Source organism: Alligator sinensis, unplaced genomic scaffold (genome assembly GCF_000455745.1).
Source record: "Alligator sinensis unplaced genomic scaffold, ASM45574v1 scaffold255_1, whole genome shotgun sequence".
NCBI lineage: Eukaryota > Metazoa > Chordata > Crocodylia > Alligatoridae > Alligator > Alligator sinensis.
This window is the reverse complement of record NW_005842270.1, coordinates 93,608-118,733: the sequence shown is the minus strand read 5'-3', so window position 1 is coordinate 118,733 and position 25,126 is coordinate 93,608. Positions and strand designations below refer to the sequence as shown.

Here is a 25,126-nt window from a genome sequence, read left to right as displayed (position 1 = left end):
TCCCTACATCTGCATTTATTTATTAGATGTATATGCTAGCCTTCCCCCAAGAAAAAGCTCAGGGCAGCTTACAATAAAAGACTAAATAGCTTATAAAAAAGACTAAAATATTAAAATAAGATGGTGTAACCAAACAAGCCCCCCCCAGTCCCAAAGCTACATAGACCATGGATTCTTTATATTCTTCAGAATGGATTAAGCTGCATCCTTACAGTTCAACACTCAAAGGTCAAATAGCTGTTTTGTCTAGCATCCTTAGTGCAGTAGACAAACTAGATTTCATCTTAAACAGTTGTCCAAGTGAGAACAATATAATTTCTACATTTTGCATAAAAATCTTTCATGAGATCTGCACTTGGCTGTCACTGCCATTAGAAGCCCTTCATTTGAGCCTTACTTCCTAGCTTTTTAAAGTGGCCTATTATTTAGTAGCAGTCCCAGCAGTGTATATGGTACCCGAGCTGGGAAGTCTTTCCTTAGAAGCTCAGTACTGCACTTTGTAAAAAGGCAGAGTAGTACTCAGAGCCAGCAGTGCTTTCCTAGGAGAGAGAAACTCAAGGCTACGTAGAGTACAGGAAATTGTCCATCCACTCTTTTGTCATGCCTCATAGGCAAATTATGGTGTACTTTGGACATCTGTTTACTACACTTCTCAGCTCAGAAAGGCAAATGCTTTTCTTGTGCTTTATCATCAGAATGGAAGGCTTCAAAATTGTCCATTTCCAGAGTAAGCTGTTGTATGCATTACAGAAACATAGAAGTCAAAAAGCATAATTGCATCTGTTGAAATTAGAGCTTGTTTCCTTAGAACTGTAGCAGTTTCAAGGCAGACAGAGTATATGCCTCATACAAAGGAACTTATAGAGCAGCTTACCTGGTCATTAATATCTTCTCCAAATTCTTGAACCTGGATGACCAGTGGTGGTTGTAGGTGGCCTTTGGTAGATTGGTGCTTCTCTCTGTAATGTCCCAGGAACTTTACTTATTCACATATATACAGCTGTACTTCCTCCCCCTCAGTCGATGCTTTGAAGATCCCAGTGGTGTGGTTCTGAAGCCCTCATGAAGAACAGGAACATTTTGTTGCCTGCCCTGAAAATTCTCATATGGAGCAATGCAGTCCATAGAGCTTATCACACTTAGAGGCTGTTAAGAGAAGAAAGATACAGGATTGTTAAGGATAAGAGAGGAAAGATGCAGGATATTTCGAATTAATTTCCTTTCTCCTCCTTTGGCATTAATGCTCAATTTTTCTTACTAACATAGCCATCAGAGAGTTTCTAGGGTATGGATGTCTCACAGCTGGCAGTGTCCCAGAGCTAGACCTCTTCTGCCACTGATTGACAGATTTGGTCTGCCTCCAAGACAAACATAAAAGAAACCCAAAGCCATGAATCTGTGGACATTTGCTATTCTTAGAACATAAAATTTTGGTTAAAACACAGATAATATTTTCCTAATCAAGACTCCCTTTCTGGAAGGCATGCTTTAGTTCAGGGCTGTCCAGCTTTTGAGTGGTCAGAGGCTGCAGTGCCCCTAGCAACACACCATGCCATGCAACCCCCGCTGCACCACTCTACAGGCCTCTAGCGTGTCATACGAGTCCTCCCTCTGCTCCCCCCAGCTCTACTGTGAGTCCCCAAAGTATTGTGCAAGTCCCCCCCACTGTACCACATGGGCATGCCACACCACTTGCCCTCCCCTCCTCCTCCACACACCACCACACAGCAGGCAGCTCCTGTTGCACTTCACCAAATCGGACATCACTTGGGCTCCTCAGATTACTCTGAGCCCACCAGCCCCACAGGCTGTGTTGCTCCACATCACCCCACCCTGCCCCCAGGGGTAGATAGCAGAAGCTGAAAGGAGGAGACCCTGTGGCAGCAGCAGAAAGCAAAGAGGGGAGTTGCTCCTGGAGCCCGGGGAGCAAAGTTTAACCCCTCAGGGGGCAGTTGAACAGCCTTGCTTTAGTCAAACCCAAGTTAATGGACTTAATACAGGATTAACTGGGTAAAATGCTGGGGCCTGAGATTACACAGTAAGTCAGGCAGTGTGATCTAATTGTCCTGATCTGAGAAATTTGCAGACTATCTACACATGGAGAAACTTTCTGAAAGTAGAGAGCGCTTTTTATTCTAGTAGGTGAAAGCATAACTGTATCCAATGGATAAAACTGAATTTAGATGCATGGCACAGATCTTAAGTGATGAAAGGAACTAATAGCAAACCACTTGGGAATGTGAGGGATTCTTCATCATTTCATTTATTTAATGGAAAACTGGGTATCTTCACAAAATGTGTTGAAGCTGAAACAGAAGTTTTGAACTGGATGCAGAAATTATTGGGCGATGTTTTTTGGACTATTATGCAGGAAACCAAAGTGGGTAATTGTAATGGCCATATCTAGTTTTAAAATCTGTTGGGTCAAACACATGCACAGTGACCTTACATTTCTCTGAAGCTTTGGTTATGCTATCATTTCTAGTTTGTTTTTAAATGGTCATGTTACAGATCCTTTGGGTACAGTAGGGGTAATTAGTCTAAAAAATTCTACGTTCTTTTTTTTTTTTTACTGTATTTGAAACATTTTCATAATGATGATCCTTGTTTCAAAGTTAATTAAAAAGCCAAACAAAATAATAAGCCACCTCTGTCCACCCCAAACATCTCTTTAAAGAACTATAATATAGCAGAATATTAAGACACTTATGTACACAACTTAAAAAAAAACAACCCCAGGATGAAAGTATCTGACTAAACAAGACTTGAAAAAAGCTTTCAATTCAGATCTAAAAGTTCCATGAGTAAATGTATTCTATATGCAGGGAGCTTTCTAAAATGTCCCTGTTTCCCAGGGGTACTACTGTTTTTTGTTTTTTATTTGGATACCACAAAAACTCATGCTGTAGGACAGGAGCGTCTTTATTGCTCAATGAAGATGTGCTGAAATACATTTTAGAAAGGCATCAGGAATGGAGAGATCAGTACAATTAGCTTTTACCATTTAAATGAATGCACAGAGTGCTGTTTGTAAAGAAGTTTGTCAGGAAGCAGACAAATTGTACTGCATGTATGTACTGATGTCTAATTAAATATACTAAAATATCTGTCAAAATTACCAATGCGGTCTGGTTGAGTGGTACTGTAGGCAGATAGTTTGAAGATGAGTTTTTTTCTGAACTTGAAAACTTAGGAAGTTGTGACTGGAATTTGGCTCTGGGATAGAATTATACCTGGAGAAACTGGTGAACTAACTTCTCTACCAAAGACTACAACTTAGAATGAATTTTTGATCCAGCTTAACACACACAAAAGTCCTTTTCCTTCCAGTTAATGGGAACTTTTTCAGTATTTCCAGAACATTCGATCTTAGTAGGCCCATCTCTAAACCAAGCCTCTAACTAAATTATAATTAAACACAAGGTTAAAAAAAATGAGAATTCAGTCACTTCATGCATGGAACTGTTAGTAGGTATTTTCCCAAATATATAAAATTCTTCTGACCTAATCCATTAACCTTTCTGAAAACATATTTTTCTTTGGTGTCATGTATTAGACAGTCCTTTGCATTGCTTTTGTAAAGTGCATTTGCTAATTAATATGAAGTTATCTGGGATTGTGTGATATTATGGTTTTTTAGGATTTACTGAAGTAGCTCTAATAGGATGAGGATTAGCACGTGCAGTGTAAAGAGCAGTGTGTCACGATGAATGCGAGTCAGACACGCGAACATCATGACCTGTCCAGCGAAGTTGGTTTTGGATGATCATGGTCTCATTGCTGTTGGAATTTGCTTCAGCCAAGACACTGATGCTTGTGCATCTATCCTCCCAGCTAATCTGAAGGATCTTGTGAAGGCACTGTTGGTGGTACTTTTCCAAGTTCTTGAAATCTCTTTTGTATGTGGTCCAAGTTTCTCAGCCATACAGCAGAGTTGGAATGACAGTGGCTTGATAAACCAAGAGCTTCATTTCAGCAAGGATGTCATGATTTAAGACGACTCTCTTACTCAAATATCCGAAGGCTGTGCTTGCACATTTCAAGCGGTGTTGTATTTCCACGTTGATGTCTGCCATAGATGAAAGATGGCTTCCAAGATTGGCAAAGTGATCCACGTTCTCCAGCAATTCTCCTTTGATTTGAATGAAGGGCAGGAGGGAAAGGTTGTTTCTCCATTTGGAGCAGGTTGGTAAAGGACTTGTGTTTTCCTGATGTTTAGAATTAGGACAATACTCTCGTAGACTTCCAAGAATACATTAAGAATGATTTGGAGGTCTGTTTCAGGTTGAGCAATGACAGCATTGTCATCCGCATACTGGAGTTCCTGGATGTTGTCATGGTCTTCGTTTTGGACTTGAGTCTGTTGAGGTTGAAGTGTCTTCTGTCTGTCCTATATACAATTTCAATTCCAGGTGGAAGCTTTCTGTCGCCAGGTGCATTATGGTGAAGATGAAGCTGGAAAACAAAGTTGAAGCGATGTCACAACCTTGCTTCACTCCAGTTTTCACCTCAAATGATTCTGTTTGATTGCCGTTGCTGAGGACCCTTGCTGACATGTTGTTGTGGAGATGTCTTGGAACACTGATGAACTTGTTTGGGCAGCCAATTTTGGACAGGATTTTCCACAGGGCTTCACAGTTTACAGAATCGAAAGCTTTAGAGAGGTCGGTGAAGGCCAAATAGAGAGGTCAGTTTTGCTCACGACCCTTCTCCTGCATTTGACATGCTGTAAAGATCATGTCCGCAGTTCCTCGAGATGGTCTGAAGCCACTCTGAGATTCTGGAAGAATTTCTTCTGCAAGTGGGAGAAGGCAGTTAGCGAGGATATGGGCGATGACTTTCCCAGCACTGGCCAACAAAGAGATGCCTCGGTAGTTTCCGCAATCAGCTCTGTCCCCCTTCTTGAAGATGGTAACAATCAAGGCATCCCTTAGGTTGCCTGGGATTTCTTCCTTGTTCCAGATTTTAAGGATGAGGATATGAAGCTGACACGTAAGTTGTTCTCCTCCTCCTTTGAAAATCTCTGCAGGTATTCTGTCAACGCCGGCTGCCTTGTTCTTCATTTTCCAGATGGCACTCCCGACCTCTGCTAGGGTAGACGGCAAACCAAGGTCTTTTCTGATTGCTATTTGTGGAAAGTTATTGATCTTATCTTCATCAACAGTTGAGTCACGATTCAGAAGGTCCTGGAAATGTTCTTTCCAGTGGGCATTGATGGATTCTCTGTCTTTCAGGAGTGTTGTTCTATCCTTCGATCTTAGAGGATTAAGGCCTTGAGTTCTAGGGCCATAGACAGCTTTGGTAGCACTGAAGCAGCCACCAGTGTCACGGATATCAGCAAAGTTGGATTTCTTTTGATTTCTGAATCCACCACTCCTTCAGTTCTTGTGTTCTCCTCTGCACCTCTGATTTTGCTTGTTGGCATTCATTTTTCTTGATGGCAGAGTTGAAGTCATTCTGCCAGGGATGGAAAGCTTTCCATTTTCTGTTGATGCGACCTTGAATTTCAGTATCATTTTTTTTTGTCAAACCAGTCTTGATGTTTCCTGGTCTTGTATCCTATGGTATTTTCACAGGATGAGAGAATAGCTGTCTTGAGTCCCATCCAGTGCTCCTTGACTCCTTCTGGGTGCTCTGTTGGTAGTGTCTTGTTCAGGAGTTGCTGGAATTCTCCCTGCTTGAGTGGGTCCTTCAAGCACTCGATGTTTAACTTGCGCCTGATCTGCTTCCTTTGCATTCTTCGTTTAGGAGCGTACCTGATGGACATGCAGGAATGGATGAGGCGGTGGTCAGTCCAGCAGTCATCAACGCTAGTCATGGCTCTCATAATCAGGACCTCTTGGTGATTTTGCAAATCTGAACAATCATGTAGTCAATCAAATGCCGGTGTTTCAGTGAAGGGTGCTTCCAGGATGTCTTGAACTTGTTTCTTTGACAGAACAGGGTATTTTGTGATGACAAGTCCGTGTTCTGTGCACTTCATCAGGAGAAGGACCCAATTAGCATTTGAATTTCTAACGCCTTCTTTTCCGATAGTACCATTCCAAAGTTTTGAGTCTCTTCCCACTCTGGCATTAAAATTTCCAAGAAGGATGATCTTATCTTCCCTTGGGATATTTGAGAGGATGGTGTCAAGCTGTGAATAGAAGTTCTCCCCCTCGACCTTGCCGCCATGGGTGACCCTACCGGGACCATGAAGCTCCCAATGGCCTTGCTCTCAGGATCATTGGAACATGCAAGCCTCTCCACCACTACAAGGTGGCAGTCCCTGGAGAGGATAGCAGGGGTGTCAAACTCATTTGACCTTGTGGGCTGGATGAGGATCTCTGGGTGGTCTGTGAGTCAGCGTACATCTTATTTTGAGCATCTTCGTTTATACAAATGGGGACAAATTGGAGAGAGTTCATAAAAGGAAGAGCAACAAAAATTGGAGTCTAAAAAACGTGATGCATGAGGATAGGTTAGATGCACTGTGTTTGTTTAGTTTAGAAAAAAAGAAAACTGAGGCAAGATTTATTAAGAGCCTACATATGTAAAAAAAATTTAAAAAAAAAGTTTTACAAACAAGATGGAAATCTGTTATTCTCAATATTGAGATGGGACAGTTTCAGTACAGTAATGGGCTTAAATTGCAAGAAGGGAGATTTAGGTTGGAGATCTATGAAGAATTTTTTAACTATGATGTAAGAGTACTTAAGCAGTAGAACAGACTCGCTAGAGAGGTTGTGGAATCTACACCATTGGAATTTTTTTAGTACAGGTTAGATGCATTTGTCTGCATGGATTAAACAGGGATGATCCTGCTTGAACAGGGAGTTAGACTAAATGATCTCCTGCAGTCCCTTCCAGCTGTGTGTTTGTGTGATTCTGAATGTTTCAAAACAGTTCTACCTTGCAAACTGAGAGCAGACAGCATACTATCACTAGAGGGCTTTTCTGATATGGGTAAAATACTTTAAATATGAATCATAACATTGATCACGATTCTTAACCGAGAATGGTAGCTGTTGTGTAGTTTGCATTTTCCATGGAAGAATGTGATACAAGAAGAACAGTCGATTCAAACTTCGGGTGTGTTTGTAAATTATAAAGCGATTCTTTTGCTTCCCCCCCTTCCCAGAAAGTGTTTACTCTGTCACTTTTGTTGGCTGGCTGTCCAGTGCAACAGTCAGGTGCATGTTTTAAAGTGTCTTAATTTATAACTGAATACATTGTAAGGTCAGCTAATTATCTGCTTCCTGCTGTTTTGGTTCTAGCTGGAAGGTCACAATGAATCAGTCGTGCTGCAAGTGTTTGTGGGGAATGACTCTGGTCGAGTGAAGCCACATGGGTTCTATCAGGCCTGTAGAGTAACGGGGCGAAACACAACACCCTGCAAAGAAGTAGACATAGAGGGTACTACAGTCATAGAGGTTGGCCTTGACCCTAGCAACAACATGACACTTGCGTAAGTACTACTTTTTTAATGCATTATTTTTAGGATAAAACAGTGACTAGTATTTGGGGGGGAGGTGGTACTTCAGAAAAAGAAGTTTGAAAGTACCATTGATGTTATCTTAAATATTCATCTTTTTTTATTTATACATGTATAGCAAGACTAATGATAGACTGACTAACTATAGCTTGGCATTTACATTTTATGGAAAGAAATTCCTTTTTTGTTTCTTCCCTGAATAATTTCCTACAAGAATTCATGAGAAAAGAAACACTGTGGGAAGATTAAGATTTGAGCAAGTCTGTTCTCAGATAAGCTTTTTTTTTTTTTTTTTTTTGTTCACCTTCATTAACTTGGTTCCAGAAATTCTCTTCTTGAACTTGTTCATCAAACTGTGTGAAAGCAGTTAAAAATATGAACAAACCGCAGGCACTTATGGCAAATTAAATTGACCATCTTGGGTATGAAACTTTCACTTTTCAGATATATGTATCTAAATAATCCTTTATTATCACTCAAGAGTCTAGAGATGTCTAAAAGCAAATATGTGAACTGTTTGACAGATGGGTAAGATTCAGTTGCCCGTTCTGTCTCTAAGTACCTTTTAGTGCAAGATTTGTATCCTAAATTATGAACTAGTGATCCGGGTATCTGACTAATATAATACAAACAAATAACAAGAAAAGAAAGATTAATCATCTTTGGGCTCAACAATATTGTTCCCTAAAAGCTTTGGACCTGAGGAAGAATGCTTCACATTTGAAAGCTTGTCTAATTTTATCCCAACTATAGTGTCAGTCCAATAAAAGATATCACCCCAAAAAATCCTTGCCCCTCATAATTCCTGGACTGTCATGGCTACAGGATCACCTGAACTCTGCTAAAGCTTTGGGGCTTTTCAGAGACGTGTAGGAGGTGAATTGGAGGCGTCAAATGAGACCTTGAGAGATTGCTGTGGTCTCTGCTGCAGATTACTGCAACTCAAGTAAATCTCAGCAATATTGTTTTGAAATCTTCAGTTTTCTTCCGGTCGTCTTTTTTTTTCTTTTCCTTTCCCAGACTGATAAACAGCTGTCATGTTGTATCAAGCATTGGGATTCCAGGATAGAGTTCGGTCCTGTCAGTTATTTCTGCCTTTCAACTTCCCTTCAGGCTCCCACTTTCCAATAATTTTTGTTTCAAGAAGTTGATAAAATGGGAAGCATCTCTTGTTAGAATTAGAGAAGATGGATCCTGATCTCAGAAAAAATCTTGTCTTTATCCCAAAAGAGATTTTAAGAAGAGAAGCTAGTAGGAGACAGTTGTCCCTATTTGGATTTAAACTTTCCCCTAGAGGATTCATTCAAGTTGTCGTCAATGCCCTTTCTTCCTGCTTCATTAAAATGCTATTTTTCTCTTGACCTAAAGATTATATGTCTCCAAGCGAAGTCTTTCTTGCCCGTTGGAAACATTAGTGTTCTTAAAATGGGTCAGGTTCATTATCAATACTGGATTTTTGTAATGTTTTCTCATGCCGGCTAATAACTTTTCATGACAGCCTGAAGAGACTGTATAACACACAAAGGCAGTGGCCAAATACTCATGGCATTATATGCATCTGTATCTTTGTTTAACTGTTTATTAAACACTGTTTATACATGGATCTTTACAGTATTTTATTAATGTAGGCTCTTTATCTAATCTACAAAAAATCCAGCTTTTTTAATACTGAAGTATTTCAGTATTAACAAAAAAAATTCCCCTTTTTTTCCAATGCCCCTTTGTATTCTCCTCTCTACACCTAACCCCGCACCTCCCTCACTTCACTGCTCTCTTAGTAACAGGTGTGCTGGACTAGTATTGTGTGGCCATAAAAGAAGCCTTCACCTCCAGGTAGCTTGGTCTATAGAAGATACCTAACAAGCACATCGGCATCTCAAAGAAATGGATCTTCCACTTCATTTTGGCAGCCTCTAGTTACGAAGTTCAGACAATAGCTTCCTATCCGTTCTATTTTGGAAGACAGTATTTCTGGGACTGATATAAAAATACTTTGCCTTTTGCTGTTCCTATAGCAGTTTCTTGATCATATTGCCTCATCTGCTTGCACTCTTCAGCTAGAACGATAGAAAAGTAGGGCTGAAAGGGACCTCAGGAAGTCATTTAAGTCAAGTTGCCTGCTCAAGGTGTAATCATTCTTATCTAAGCCATCCTAGACAAGTATTTTTCTAAGTCAGGGTAGTCAAACTTACCTAGTTTTGCAGGGCCAGACATTTGGCAGCAGAACTGTTGATCACTGCAGCTTCAAGAGCTTAGCAGCTGCCATTCCTCTCACAGCTACATTTTCTGGCCCTGTGGGTAGCCCCACGAGCCAGATGACATGGTACAGGGCTTCAGATCCAACCCATGGAGAGCCCCTTGGGCTTGATCTTTGACACCAGTGGTCTAGCCTGTTAAAAAAGCCTCAGGGACAGCCCTCGTACCAGTACCAGGCAGAAAGCCTAGAACATCAAAAACACCCTTTGACCTGCCATAGGTGAGTACGCTGTACGCTGTCATTGTGGGGATCTCCTAGGCTTCCAACTGTTGCTTTTCCCAGCGTATCTAGGCATTGCTACTCCTACGTCATCCCTGACCAAAGCACGCTCAGCCTCTGCTTCAAAACGAGACGGGATTTTTGATACAGATGGGGCCCCCATTAAAAAAAAAAAAAAGTAGTGTTCTGTATGGTTCTTATTTGATTCAAAGAAAGTAAAGCAAGGTCTTTCAGACTTTTCTTCTCAGTAAGGCAACTTTTTTTTCTTGTTTTGTACAAATTGCCCCCCCCCCCAAACAGCTTGCAGGATCTATTATTTTAAATTGAATAATTTTGCTGACTGGTGTTGTGTTAGCTAATGAAGTTACCTGCTTGGCTTTGGTATGTGGAATGTGTTTCTATAATAAATTGCCCAAAATCTGCCTTCACAAACATTCATTTGGTAGCTACCCTCAGGTACTACAGTTAGTGTATGTTATTATCTAGGTACTAAAAAGATGAGCGCTTTAGGAATATCTAAGAAAAATTGTTGCTTAAGGTTGTAAACGCCATTTACCATCCAACCAGATTTCAGGACTTCTTCTGGAACTTTAAGCCACATTTTGAGCATTGCTGATTAAATGTTTCAGCTTTTATCTGAATCCAAATCTCTCTTCCCTACCCCCACCTCTTTTCTTCCTTGTCTCTTATGCATCTATAAGGTTTTATACAAAATCATTAAATAGATCATAGCAAAGTAGGACTGGAAGGGACCTCATGAGGTTTTCTAGTCCAACCCCCATATTAATGGTCTGTCAGGTATTTTTTATTGTCAGGACAAAGTTCTAGGATTTTCATAATCACTACCATCTCTTTGTAGCAAATGAGGAAAAGTGAGAGACTTATACAGTATGTCATAAATGTTTTTCTGAGTGCTTGGTGGATATATTGCACTGCGCTATTAGTCCTAGCCTGGGGCTGTGCGCGTACTTCTACAAGTCACGGCTGCAACTGCCAGGTCCCAATACCATAAATAAACCATGTGGCTTTCATTCCATGGCTGTCTTGAGTGAGCCCAGAGTTTTGGTGAAGAGCCCAGAACTATCATTCTGTACTCCAGGACTTAGAGGGTGGGATGTGTGGAGGCAAACTGAGCGCTCAATAGAGCTACCACATAATAAACTTTAGTTCTCTAGTTTTCCCTTCCTTCATAGTTTCACATTTTTCTATGTTGCTTCAGCACATGATGCATAGAGCAGTCAGGGATGAGTTAAAGGTAAGGTGATATAAATCCCTTAGAGATGCAGTGGTGTAGGTTGTAGCCATGTTGGTCTAAGGACATAGGCAGACAAGGTTCTTTGGGTGAATCTGTTATCTTTTATTTAATTTTATTTATTTTTAATTTTAATTTTATTTCTCTGCTTTAGAAATGCAGTAGCACTCCTATTTCAGGCAGAGTTCAAAGTAATTCAGAATTTCAAGAATGAACTAGCAGCTTGGTTAACAAATCTAAGCAAATTTGTGGAGATGGTAAACCTCTGACCTCCAAACACTGGCAAACGTTCTAATTAACATTTTGGAAAACGATGTTGAATTATTAACTTCTATTTCATGCATTGCTAGGGTTGATTGTGTGGGAATCCTGAAGTTGAGGAATGCGGATGTTGAAGCTCGAATAGGACTTGCAGGTTCAAAGAAAAAAAGCACCCGTGCCAGATTGGTGTTCCGTGTTAACATCCCTCGGAAAGACGGCTCGACACTAACCCTGCAGACACCTTCCTCTCCCATTCTGTGCAGTAAGCATCAAAGCAAAAACTTGGAATAGAAAGGGTATTGGTTTTAATCTGGTCTTACTTGCTATTACTGTGATCACCTTGTCTATAAACTGACTTAAGGTTTAGTTGATACAGCTCTAATGTGTATGTGACAGATCAGTCTTATTCACCGTGAAGCAGAGACTTCCTCGTTTGTTGTTTCTTTAAAAGCAGGTGCTTTAAACATTTCTAAAAAATTCTTTTGCATTCTTGAATGCTTGGTTTATAATTAAGCCATGTGATGCCTTTTAAAGGTCAGAAGTCTTTTTCCATGTTCACCTGATTTGATCACAAAGTGAAGTGACTTTTTTGCCACAGGCACTTAACATCTTTGTCATACTGAGACTGCAGTTGTCACCACCCAGCTTTCCTTAGCAGAAATAACTTATCTGAAGTGAGTGAACAAGAGCTTTGCAGAGTTATGACAGTTCATCAGCTTGGAAAGAAATTTGATTCTGATTATGCAAAATTAAGTTTTCCAACTGATTCTTAAAATGTCCTGGTGACATTGAAAATAAGGGAGCCACCACCAGCGGCGGCAGCTACAGGACTGGGAAGGCCTCTCTCTTTCCTGCTTTCCAACAGCAACAGAGCCCTGGACCTAGATGGAGAGTCTGAGCCTTCGCGAGTTTTTACCTTTTTCTTTTCATCTCCTCTTTGCATAGCTTCTTATTGGCTTGTCAAATTAAGGACAAAGTGTAACATGGAAAAAATGTTTCTACCCTGAATCTCACCTCCAGTCACCTGTACTTGAGAGAGATTTTTATTTGAATTGAAAAGGGGAAATAATTATCCATCAGCATATAGTCACAGACTGATACTGACTTCTAATTATTAGGAATTCTTGTAATTTATTCAAGGAAAAAGGTGAAGGAATATCTCTAAAGCTGATGTCAGTCTTCTGAACCAAAGAAAGGGATTAACAGAAGGGAATTACCCAAGGTTGGGAACAAGGAAGTGGAAGTTGGAGGTGGCAGTGGGAGTTGGGAGATCCCAGCTAGAGGAGTGATTTTGGGGGGGGTGGCACCCAGGCCGAGCCCCCAGGCCATGAATTAACCATTCATAGACCATGTGCAGTCTGTGGGCCACCAGTTGGGCAGCCCTGACCTAGCTGATAATCAAAGTGTTTTGCTGGTAAATTTTAGGTTCTGAGTCTGAAGTAATATTTACAGTCTGGTCTGCCCCAGCTTGAAGATTGGTACTATTGACCATGATAGTAAGAGATAGTTGAAGAAATCTTTCATATGTTGAGAAACAGAATTTCATATGAATTATTCACAAGTGGAAATTAAAGCCAAATGGTACTACTTTTAAAATTTGCTTTTAGCTCTCTGTGTATTATGGAGAGGAATCTTTAGGTTTCTTCAGTTATTATCCAAAATCTTAACATTTTTCGCATAATAATTTAGATTTATGTTTGTTACTTTTTCAATTGAGATGATTTTTTTTTTAAATTTAAGAGATAACATTCTATTCTTTCAGCATCCTAGAAATACATTGCAGGAGAGGTAAAATTTAATATATGCACCTTAGCCATTGAAAATAAATGTTGGTTTCTGAGATGCAGAAAATTACGGGCCCACATGATGAAACACGCCACCTCCATGCTGATTCACAGGGGAGATTAATTGTTTTAGCTCACAGCTCAGAGCAGTGGCTCTCTGGCTCCAGCTGTAGCAGCTTATACCTTTTTAGTTCTGGAGGTTCTGCTTTTAGTTCCTGATACGTCAGTGAAGCCTGTCGCACAATAAAAGGAAAAGTGCTATGGAAATGACTAGTTTGAAATGTATGTTTTCAGAAGCACAAAACTGAATAAGCTGCTTCATATAGACCTTTATGGGCTTAAATATACGATTTTATGATGTTCCTATAGGTGTGTGTGTTTCTTATGCATCTGTTTGCATGTAGAAAAGAGAAGGATCAGGAGGATTTGGTTTGCTGACTCCTATTTCCTCCAGTGTATTTTTAATGGAAGCTGCCTCAATTGATTCAGACAGTGCGAGAAGAGTCAATTCCTCCAGAACATAAAGATGATCACCTACAGCTGCAGTTTGGTTTCCACAACTAAGTAAATCCCATGCTTCTGTATTAGTGGATCATCTAGCGGACTTATTCCTGTCTTAAAGAGCCAGTAAAGTAATTTTTCTCTCAGAAAAAACATTGCAACTACTGTAGTTCTATAACTACTAGGATTCCTGCGAGTGACTGAAACAGTAGTTTTTAAGTTTAATTTGTACATTTGAGGCATTTTTATGTAATCATTTTCAGTGCATCCACACAAAAAGGTAGTTAAAAAATTCAGAATGTACTGGGCCTTTGGAATTAATTAAAAAGAAACTGTTGTTTGTTAATTGAAAAGAAGCTATTGTTGTCCCACTTACTACAAAGCTGGTGGGCTGGTTCAAGAAACTTCAGTTTCAACCATTTCTACTCTTCCTTGTTTGACTTTGCTATTCTTTACACACTGATTCGCAGATTTCCACCATAAGGAGTTTTGCACTTACATCTTCAGTAAGAGAAGTGATGCACCTAATTTTTGTCATACTCAGATGCACATTGCTCAGACTTCACAGACTTGATAATTTTGCCATGTTTAATGTGAAAAATTGAAACTACTGGTCCCTAAGTTTTATAGTAAAGACAGAAGATTGGGGGGGCGGGTCTTATTCTTCAGCTTGTAGTTCTGTAAGGGAAAGATCTTTTGTTAAGCAGCATGAGGAATCCTTTCTGTTTCAAACTGCTTGTCTCTCCAATGTAGCTCAACCAGCAGGCGTTCCAGAGATCCTAAAGAAAAGTCTGCACAGCTGTTCAGTAAAGGGAGAAGAGGAAGTCTTTCTGATTGGCAAGAACTTTCTGAAGGGAACAAAAGTAATCTTCCAAGAGAATATTTCTGGTCAGTATGAAAGCAGCAATGGCTTGGGCTGAGGAGAGGAAGAATCTGCTTGGGTTTTATATTCCGCTGGTTGTTTTTTGCTGGATTTATTGAGAGCTTATGGAGTAACTGATACTATGGTAGCTATGTCGGGGACAACAAAATAGAATTTTAGTTTGCAGAGATGTGCAATAAAACTGGCTTTTTTGGTCTTTTTAAAACTCAGATGAAAACTCTTGGAAAGCAGAAGCTGAAATAGACATGGAATTATTTCATCAGGTATTTATCATTTTACTGTTCAGTATTTGCATATAAATGTCTGGAAACTCTTCTCATGTCATTGCCCAAGACAGAGACTTGGGTTCTACATCTGCTATCATTGTTTTTGAGCAAGGAACAAGAATACAAAAATGTAGAGGACAGGATTAAGCAAACTGAATCAGGATTACTTTACATACTGCACTGCAAAGATGCTAGGTGTGTCGTAATTCTTACTGTTCAGGTTGAGGGAGATTTTATTTTAATGAAGCATACTTTCCTAACTTGGAGGAAAAATAGAAAATACAATTTAAGCAAAAGTACTCTGCTATTTATATGCTTAGTATATAATTTTCCATGCTTACTTTACTCATTAAAATTGTTCTCTGTTCAGACTTCGAAACTTAATGTTCCCTAACAGCTTTTTTGCACTTAATAGATTAGTAATTCAACCATGTAAGCATATCTGTCAGAACTAAGCATTTATCTATAGCTTTGCCAGTACATAAGTAGTAAGGCGCACAGTCGATTCTGAGACTGAAAAAGAATGTAAAAGAGGGACAGGGACATATCTAACTTACTAGTTTTCCTTAGGCCTTTGTAATGTCTGTCCATAAAGAGAGAGACCATACTAAGGAAGCCTCACAGTACAGAAAACCTGTTCTCTGATGGGACTGCTTCTCCATCCCGAACACCAAAAAGACAAATTCTGTTCAGGATTGCTTTGTCCCAGTGATATTTGAGGCATACTGCACCCTTTTCCCAGGACAAAATATTCTTCATTTGGTGCCCTCTCCTATTAGGGCGTTGTTTATTTGTTTGTTTTTGATTATTTCAGTTTATTAAACTTATGGTTAGGTGTATGGTAAAGCACATAACTGTTTAGATACCACTCAGATTAAAACCCTAGATATACCCGTCCTCCATAAAATACCTCAGGACGGGAAGCTTTATAATATAATTGTAAAGTTCACCCACCTTAGAATGAGCTTTTCTTTTTGTTGCACTGCCAGAGCTTCAGGTTCTTCACTGGAAATAAATACCACTGAATCAAACACCGGATTTAGCATCAGTTTGTTTAATCGTTTAGTGATAAAAATAAAGGGGGAGTTCTACTCAGAAAATTGAACGTGATTATTATTGTTATTGAAAGTGAAATGATTTGTCTTGCTGAATCCAGGTCAGCAACAACTGCAAATAAAAATAGGTGTTTGTTTTCCTGTAAAGTCAGCACCACAAACTCAACCAAGGATCCGAGGCCAAATGGGTTTTTTTTCTGTCTTGTACATTATTGCAAGTAATAAAAATTCTGCCTATCAGATTTAACTGATCCATTTTCCTTAGCAAAGGAAGATACAAAGATGCCCTCAAAAACATCAGTAGCTTAGCACAGGTTTAACTCCTAGATACCACAGCAAGATATAAGAACCTGCGTAGAATGGAATGAGAACATGGTAGACCGCATTGCTGTGCAATAATTAGAATGCTGCCCTTGTCAGCTCTGCAAGGCTAGCAGGAATAGCTTGTACAGCAAAAGAACCTGTCTGTATTCATACTTAAAAATAAGCAGAAAAATACAAGGAAGAGATTGGTTGAGTATAATGGGTGCAGCTATTCTACATATTTTTCAGAGTGGAGTTTCATTTCCATGCTGAATGATTGGTAAAACAAAACCAAAAAAAAAAGCACTGTTCTGTAATCTAGTGAAAAATAAGTATCTAAACTTTTGCCCTTGGCACTTACCTAAGGAGTTATCAATTTAGTACTAAGGGAAATGCATTGTATTTGCCATATGCTTTGTAACTATCTGAATTTCCCTTGTTTCGGGTTACCTCTCCCAGCTATTCAGCTTGTAAGCTGAATCAGTTCTGCTCACAGTACTGACGTGAACAATATCTGACAAATATAGTGTCTTTAAGGCAACCTCCTACAAACACAGTGGTAGAAACAGTTCCTTATTTCTAATAGCTGTACAAAACTGAGACACAAACATTAACTTGTAGTCTGTTGATGACCTTATTACTACTGCTGATGAATGTGCTGTTCTACTATGTGTTGAGTTAGCTGAATCCTTACAATCCTGTAATTCTATTTCTTGATTAGGCACATGTATTAACAACTGGAATACTTTTTTCTGTTCACAAATTATTTACAAGCAGGTTGGGATTTTCACACATTTGTTTGCTAGCTATAATTGTTTGAATCTTTTGTGTAAATAAAAATTGCTGTTCCCAAATACTAAAAAATGGAATTGGTAGGTTTTAATTGTAAAGGTTTGGGGAGGATTTTGTAGGGAGAGGGGTGTTGAACCATAGTTATAGTACTGTGGTGTATGTGCACCTTTCCCATCCTATCCCTCCAGCTGTGCTATATGTTGCAAATAAAGGCTGCCTAGATGGAACATTCCAGTAGCCTTTTCAGCTTGTTCACTTCTTTCAACAAGAACACAGCCATCACCGTCTCCCAAGCTCCTTGTTTTCCTTTAAATCCTTTGTTTTTCTTTTGAAGTGTTTGAGTAGAAACTATCTTTTAAGAAGTTAAGATGGTGAAAGTCTTTTTGACACACTCTCTCTTCCCTCTTGCAATTCAGAATCACCTTATTGTGAAGGTGCCACCATATCATGAGCAGCACATAACCTCAGCTGTTTCTGTTGGGATATATGTGGTGACCAATGCTGGAAGATCACACGATGTGCAGCCGTTTACATACACTCCAGATACACGTACGTAAATTTAAGAAGCTAAGGGATGTATATTTAATGGATTTTTCTGCCCTTATCCGGTACTTTGAGGCCTGTATAAGGGCAGTAGCTCAGATATCACTGGGGTCACTCAGCCCTTTATGCCTTTGGTTGGTGTACAAGGGACACAATTTGCAGACATGGCCTCCAGCAAGCAATGCAGGCCAAAAGAATCTAAACTTGAGCATGCTGGGTACGTGTACAGCAGTGCTAGGAGGTATAAGAACAGCACATCTCGGAGAACTAAGGCTAATAACTCTCTCTCCCTGGGCGCATCTACACGTGCATTAATACACCTTTTCTAACGTGCATTAAATTCAATACCTCAAATGTGAAGTACTAAACTAATGCGCGTTAGGCTGCACTAATACGCAGTAGTGCATTTGCATGCTTTTTTTAGTGATGCTTAATGAGCATTAGACTCTTTTACTGCGCATCAACAAAATGTCATTTTTTTATGTGATGCGTTAATGCACAGTAAAATAGTCTACTGTGCATTAAAATGCATGTGTAGACGCATGCTCTGTGTGAGAATATTTTCAGCATATTAAAAATTCAGCACTATTTTTTGCCCCAACAGCTGGTACTCTGAACGTCATTGTGAAGGAGGAAATCTCCAGCCCAGCACAACCTTGCTCTTTTGAAGAGGCCATAAAAGGTACTAAATTGATCCTTATAAATACTGTTTGAGTGAGCTATAATTTCCTCCATTATTTTTGTCCCAATTGTGCACTGGAAGAGTTGGGTTCTAGGGAAATAAGATTATGATCATGTACAGTGTGCTTACAATTTTTATGTTTTCTTTTAGTGTATTTTAATGTGGAATAGGACAAGGTGAAAACAATGTACAGGGTAAAAAAAAATCCATCTGGACACTTTTTCTTTTTCATACCTTACATTGCAATCTTCCATTAGAACATTTGTAAGGAAGAAAGATGAAAGAAAATGGAATTGTACAATTTACACAAACCCAACATGCAAATTAGATTTAGGAAATGTAAGTGTATTAATATAAACAAACTAAGATATAAAGGAGTAAGAACTGTGTCTACAAGCAGCCCTCAATTAATACACTAGATTTGGATATTACCTCACGAGACATAATGTGATTGTGTTGGGGCAGAGCAGAGGCTGTTCTGTCGGTGCCCAGATGTGATTTTATATTAGTGGTTTTGCTAGGAAGAGTATGACTCCTTATTAAATCTAATATTTATTCTCTACTCATTCCATTGTGTGCGTGTTCTGTAATGGCTCTGCATAAACGTGGTGTTTGCCTCATTTTCCTCCTGGTATGCAAGTTTAGATTGGTCTAAATTTATAGTGTGAAATTTATTTAGACTTTTCCTATTGGAATAAAGTAAAAGAGGGAGACCTTTCTCATTCATTTGTTAAAACTATTTTAGCATGCCAAGGTTAATGGAAATTTCCATAACATGCTCTGGTGAAGGCAATTTGAAAGGAGAACAGATTAAACCATGTGATCACAAGTTTGATAGGGATCCATAGCTTCAGGTTAAAATCATGAAGTAGGTATTTAAACTTAATTGTCTTCATATTTCAGCCATGGCAATTGGTTTGTCTAGAAGTCAAATATACTCTTAGGAATAGTCAAGAGCAGTAATACAAGATATAATGTCCTGAAACTTGAAGTAAATATTTAAGGAAAATCTCAAGCATTTTTGAGCCAGAGGATGATGAAAAAAGTCAGTGTGCACCAAGATCAAAAGGGTTGGAAACAGGGGTTGATACACTGCATCAGACATCTCTTGCAACCTGCACCAGTGACCAGCAGTCACTGAGTACAGAAGCAGGCGGTACCACCTCACTACAGAGAGGAATGAGATAATGTGTCTCTAGTATCCGATCCGTCTCTCTGACTTCTGGATTAAGACTTGAAGCATGAGGCTTAATACTAGAAAACTGTGCAAGGAATATTAACTGAATCTTTCTTTTCTTCTGTATTTTTCTGCTTGTCAGTTCTTTTGAGTTCTTGTCACTGTTCCATTGGAAGTTGTTCATGCACCCCATGTGCCTGAGACCAGAGAATTTAGCAGCCCACATGGTCTGCATGTCTGCCCAAGCTGCACTTTGCACTTTACCAAGTTGAGGGCCAACTGCCATTACAGTTTCTTCTTGCCATTCTTGACTGAGGTGGAATCCCAGTGTGTGGCTTTAGTTTGTGTGTTAGGGATTTTCTGCCTAGTTTGCAAATAGTTGACAGATTCTTATTGCTTTTATATTAGTTTAGGGTTCAGATAGGTTGGGGAGAAGAAGGGTCTAGGCAGATGTACAGCCGCACTGATATCCAGCGATACTGATATAAACTGTTAATGCTAACATTGTTAGATCTGCCTGCTCCTGTAGTGATACCTCATGTTCCAGTCTGTGCAAGTGTAATAATAACACTGTTGGGACTTTCAACTGTTTCAGTAAGAGTTAAAGTTACAGCAATTTAGTTACCTCATGCCTACAGAAATCTGTGGACCTAAGAGTTGCATCTTAACCATGGATATGGGCTTCCCAGCAGCAGCTCTCCTTCCTCTCTTAAAGCAGCTAAAAGTTGTGTTTGTCCATAGCCTAAGGAGTTTATCTTAAGCTCTCCCCCACACTGCTTGTGTAGTGAGTTTATTATTATTATTAGCATCCAGGTTTTAGGGACTACGTGCGCTGTGAGTTTCTTTCCAGTTAACTAGTACTATGAGACCGGTTTGTACTGCTTAAGGAAAATGTACTTCTCTCTCAAGTGTAATTTAAGTGTCATTTTCCCAGAGGACTAAGATGTTGTAAAATAGGCTTAAGAATTTTCCTTATGCAGTCAACAGATTCTGGTCCTACAGATGTAGTCTACCAGGGGCCCAGGAAGTGAGTGTCCTTTCAGTCTACTTAGATCAGTTCAGTCCAGGATTCCTTTCCTTAAGTATTTGGCAAAAAAGTCTCTTCCAGAGAAGAGTGCTGGTGAGAGAGTCTAAGCTGCTTCATAATGAAGGGAAGAAAAAAATGCTTTCAAAATCATCTTCCAAAAAGAGGTCAAGATTTCAGTCCCAGTTCAAATCTGATGAGAGTCCAGGTCTTTGCATGTTTATGCTTGAAGCTCCTAAAATGCATGATGTTGCTGCTTCAGTGCCTAGAATCTAAGGGCCATATGCTGGAGCTATTGGTATGGGACACCTTTTGCTACTCTTCAGTCAGGCAGTACTGAATAATTGAGTCACTGTAGGGCCAAGCACAGCTGCCATATTCAGCAAATGCTTCATCACTGGTACTAGGTAATGAAGATGCTACTTCCATTCTCCTATCTGCAGCACTGACCTGATGCAATTTATTGGCAGACTTTGAGGAGTTTTAGCCAACTTGAATACTAATTGCTGTTGGGGAATCTGTTATGTGAAGCTATGCTATAATCAATCCTATATTTCTCTCCAATATTGTCCGCATGCCAGTGGAGTGCCAGCATGCCCAATTATCCTTAAGTCTTCCCTTAGATTCAGAGGTGTTTTATTCTTTCTCTGGTTCACAGAGTAGTAGAATACAGTATCTCTTGTTTAGTCTAGTAAAGGTAGTCCAGATAAGATATCCAGAGTATCTCAGCATTCCAGATGTAAGGATGAACGGTTCGCAAGTTTTAGTATACTTTTAACATTGGATCACTTTCCAGTTGCACATATAGTAAGAAGTGGCCATACTGGGACCCTTAGGGAAGGCTCAGAGAAAAAATATATCTCAAAGATTTTTAAATTTTGCAAAAATTAATGAAGAGGATACAAAGGCACTGAAAACTCCACTGAGAGGTTCACTAAACTCTTCCCAGATTACTGGGCATACATCATAGTTGTGTTAATGAAGTGCTCCTAGAGCCTACAAGGATGGTGTAGTATATGCTCCTACCACCACTTCCAGGAAAACTGAACAATACTGTCAGATTCCATGGGGAGGGAGAGGGGAGGGAAATGTATTTTCTTGCCCTTGTCTTGGATTCCCTCATTGTCACAGTGGCTAGTTAAGGGAATAGACAGTGTCAGTCACAGACAGTGCTTTTTGATAAAGATGCTAAATGACTGGACCATCTAGGATGAAAAATTACAGTGTGTGTATACGTTTTTATCTCAAGAGACCAAACATTCATGACAGAATACAATTTTATTAACTACAATAAATTAGATGTGTTGATGGCTTGCCCCAGGAAAGCAAGGAACAATTTATGGTAATTACAAATGAAGGCAAATTTTTGGTAAGTTTATCATTACAAACAACATCAGACACAGCAAACACTGTCTTGAAATGTAAGATGACTGCTGTAGTAATGAAATGCTGCTTGGGGCCTAGACATTTGGAGATTCCAAGTAGAATTGCAGGTAATAGTGCAGGCATTACCATTTGAGGACAGCAGTCTTTTCAGCAAGGGGACAGGTGTCCTGCGCGTTTAAGAGACTCAGGCCACACTTCATTCATGAGGATTTTATATACCTGAAATGAAAAGAGGGTTTGGTAAAAATGCAATCTTCCCAGAGCTGAAAGACATGTCTTCCTCTCCCCTACCACCAGCAGTCATGTAACTAATTGCAAAACATCACCGGTTACAAATAGACAACCTTGATGCTACCAACTATTTCATACCCATTTTGGCAGGATCCCTGAAAACTGTAGACCAAATATTTCCTTGGATCTAGTGCTCCTTCCCAATATTTCCAGTCTATGTGGAAGACAGATAGGTAATGGAAACTTTTTACTGGACATACAGTTCAGTGTCACACGACACTGAACCCCAACTCATTTTCAGAGATCCCTCTGGAGAGGCTTCTGAAAAAAGCAAGTTTTATAATTAGGTGCAGTAGAAACTATACCTCCCCAACAGAGAAGGAAAAGTTTTTATTTTAGATACTGTTCCCCAAGAAAGGGGAGTAAAGTCCAGTTTTGTATTTCAGATGACTAAATGCATTCTTTCACTATTAGAGTGCCCATTCTGAATCTCAATAAAATACCTGTGCTAGATCATGGAAATTAGCTTGCAGCTCTACACAGTGTCTGAGTCATTCCCATTCTGAACTAGTATCAGTACACAATGATGCCTTTCAGCCTCTCAAAAGCACAGTAAGAGTATTTCTGTAAATGCCTTGACCTATTCATAGGAACCAAACACAGTAGTGCTTTTGTATCCAGAGGTTCAAGAATTGATAACTGCACACCTTCATATCTTCTGCACGAGTGGTCTCATGGTAAATGGAGATAAGTCCATTTTAACTTCAGCCCAGACTGCAGAGTGGATTGAAGCAGAACTGAACTACAGGGCAGCAAAAGCTTGTAAATTAAACAGTTGGCTACACTGCCACAAGATGATGAGGTGAATAGCTTAATAAAATTATGCTTATAAGACCATAAATCATGTTTCTAATAACTAGTATGAAATATAAAGGGTACAAGTCAAACACTACTTGCTAATTATAATTTCTATGCATGCCCCTGCAGTGGGGAAAGCAGTGGCAGGGAGGAAAGAAGCAGCAGTGAAGGGCGGGCAACCTGACCCTGCCTGTCTCCCTGCCACTCGCTTCCCCCCACCCCTGTGGTGACTGCATGTCCTCAGTACCTGCCTCCTGTTGCCCCTTGCTCCCTCAACACTCGCCCCCACCCCCAGTGTGCGCCTTCCTGGTGACTGCTCTCCTGCCTCCTGTCCTCCCCTGCTATTTGACCCCCTCCAATGCCTGCCTCCTTGCTGCTTACCCAGTGTGGCAGTGTCCAGCTCTGGCCTTGGCTAGGTAGCAGGGGTGGTGGCAGCTCCAGTCCTTGTACTTGAACCAAGACTAGACTTTTCTTTCCCCCGTGTTGAATAGGGGGGAAAAAACCCCATCTTGGATTGGAGTCAGAACAATATCTGGTTAGCCTTCATACAGAAGCACCCCACCCAGCAGGCTTACAGGGAACAGCTTAAAGAAACAATTGCAGAATTGCTTGTGTAGACTAGATCCTGGCAGTGTCACCCTATGTTCAGGTGTTTATTACATTAATGCTTCTGTCCCTGCTAGACAAAAAAGGTGAAAAGTTCTAGACATTGTTGTGCGGTTGCTCTGTAGATGGGATGGCTGTGCCATTTGTCCTAGTGTGGGAATGGGTGGAAACTGAAGTTAATTCCGTGTAATGGCATCAGCGTATTGTTGTCTTCTGAGGCTGTCAGACGTTTTAGTCTATTGAAACATTAATGCAATACTTCAGATTCTTTTTTTCAATGCCCAGTGTAAGATGCCTTGAAGATACTTTCTCATAAATTTGAGGTTGATTACTCAGTTGTGTACAGTTCTGTAATACTGGGAAAGTATATATGTGTAGTCACATAGTGTGGGACTAGTTTAGAGAACTGCACTCTCTTCTGGCGTTGTCTCAACAATACTTAATTTAATTCTAAAATCTCTACACACTAAGGGAATGGGTAAAGGAAATACCTGGAGAGGACAATAACCATTCAAAAAGTATAAATTAACTACCAACTAAGCAAAGAGAAGTATTGCCTTTTTTTATTATTTTAAAAACTGATTGTCGTTTCTTCTATCGGTCTTCATTTTTTCCAACCAAATGTTGTTTTTAAAAGTAAAAAAAAAATACCATTGTTGAGCTGATCTCTTTATTAATGTCTAATCCATATACTACTGACATCTTAAAGCTATCTTTGTATTGAAATTACAGTTGTTATCTGCTGCTTCCTTAACAATCTATTAATTGTTCATTGTTTCTGATAAGCACACAGAAATTAAGGTTGAACGACAACACTGTATCTAAATCCTGCCTTAATAGTATAAAACCATCCTAATCGGAAATACTTGTCTTTAACTGAATGATAGGCATCAAATTAACAAAAACATGCAGCTATTTTGTGATGGATTTAATGTTTTGGAGCTCTGGTCTTATCCTAGCCGTGTCTTCTGCCAGCAGTCCAACATGTCAAAACCTGTGGTTTAAGTATCTGGAGAAATGCCAAACCTGTAAGTGGACAAATGAGGGGGAGAGCTTATTTGGCTATTGATACTCTTTTTCAACTCATGGCTGAGGATTTATTACTCAAGATACAAAATGTTCTTTCAGAAGAGAGTCTGATCTTTTGTAGACTAAATGTACTAGGAGCATGGGTGAGGACCTGTGTAGGGCAGTTTGCAGAAAGCTGTTTACAGCTAGTTATCAAGAGGTGTAGGTTACAAGCAAGGGAAGTGTTTCATAACCTTGTTTTTGCTCCGGGATGAAGAAAAGATACAGCCCTTTAATAAAAAAATCACTTCTGTGAATGTTAAGGCTTTATAGGCTATTTCTTAGTCTACATGATTGGAGGCCATGTTGCAGCAGACTTGAAATTAAATAACTCAATTTTTTGTTCCCATCTAAAATTATCCAGTGGTGGTAGGCACACTTTGTAACTACCTTAGAAAGAAGTTAGGACTGAGAATTTCATTCCTGAAGAGACTGCCCACATTATTTAGAAAGATTATGGAGACAAAATGAGATCTTGCTTGCATACAGCATCACCGAGTTGAC

At 39.7% G+C, this 25,126-nt stretch overlaps 1 protein-coding gene across 10 annotated transcripts in view; it reads left to right on the top strand.

Annotated features, from left to right (window-relative positions):
• The window catches only part of NFAT5 (nuclear factor of activated T cells 5), a 114,800-nt gene that overhangs the window by 72,369 nt on the left and 17,305 nt on the right, over positions 1 to 25,126 (top strand). For all 10 annotated transcript variants that reach the window (XM_025209175.1, XM_025209182.1, XM_025209174.1 and 7 more), the window contains 6 exons: positions 7,257 to 7,447; positions 11,553 to 11,725; positions 14,502 to 14,636; positions 14,842 to 14,894; positions 17,464 to 17,596; positions 18,195 to 18,272. In XM_025209175.1, the coding sequence (XP_025064960.1) occupies positions 7,257 to 7,447; positions 11,553 to 11,725; positions 14,502 to 14,636; positions 14,842 to 14,894; positions 17,464 to 17,596; positions 18,195 to 18,272 (763 nt within the window). The remainder of the gene's footprint in view (positions 1 to 7,256; positions 7,448 to 11,552; positions 11,726 to 14,501; positions 14,637 to 14,841; positions 14,895 to 17,463; positions 17,597 to 18,194; positions 18,273 to 25,126) is intronic.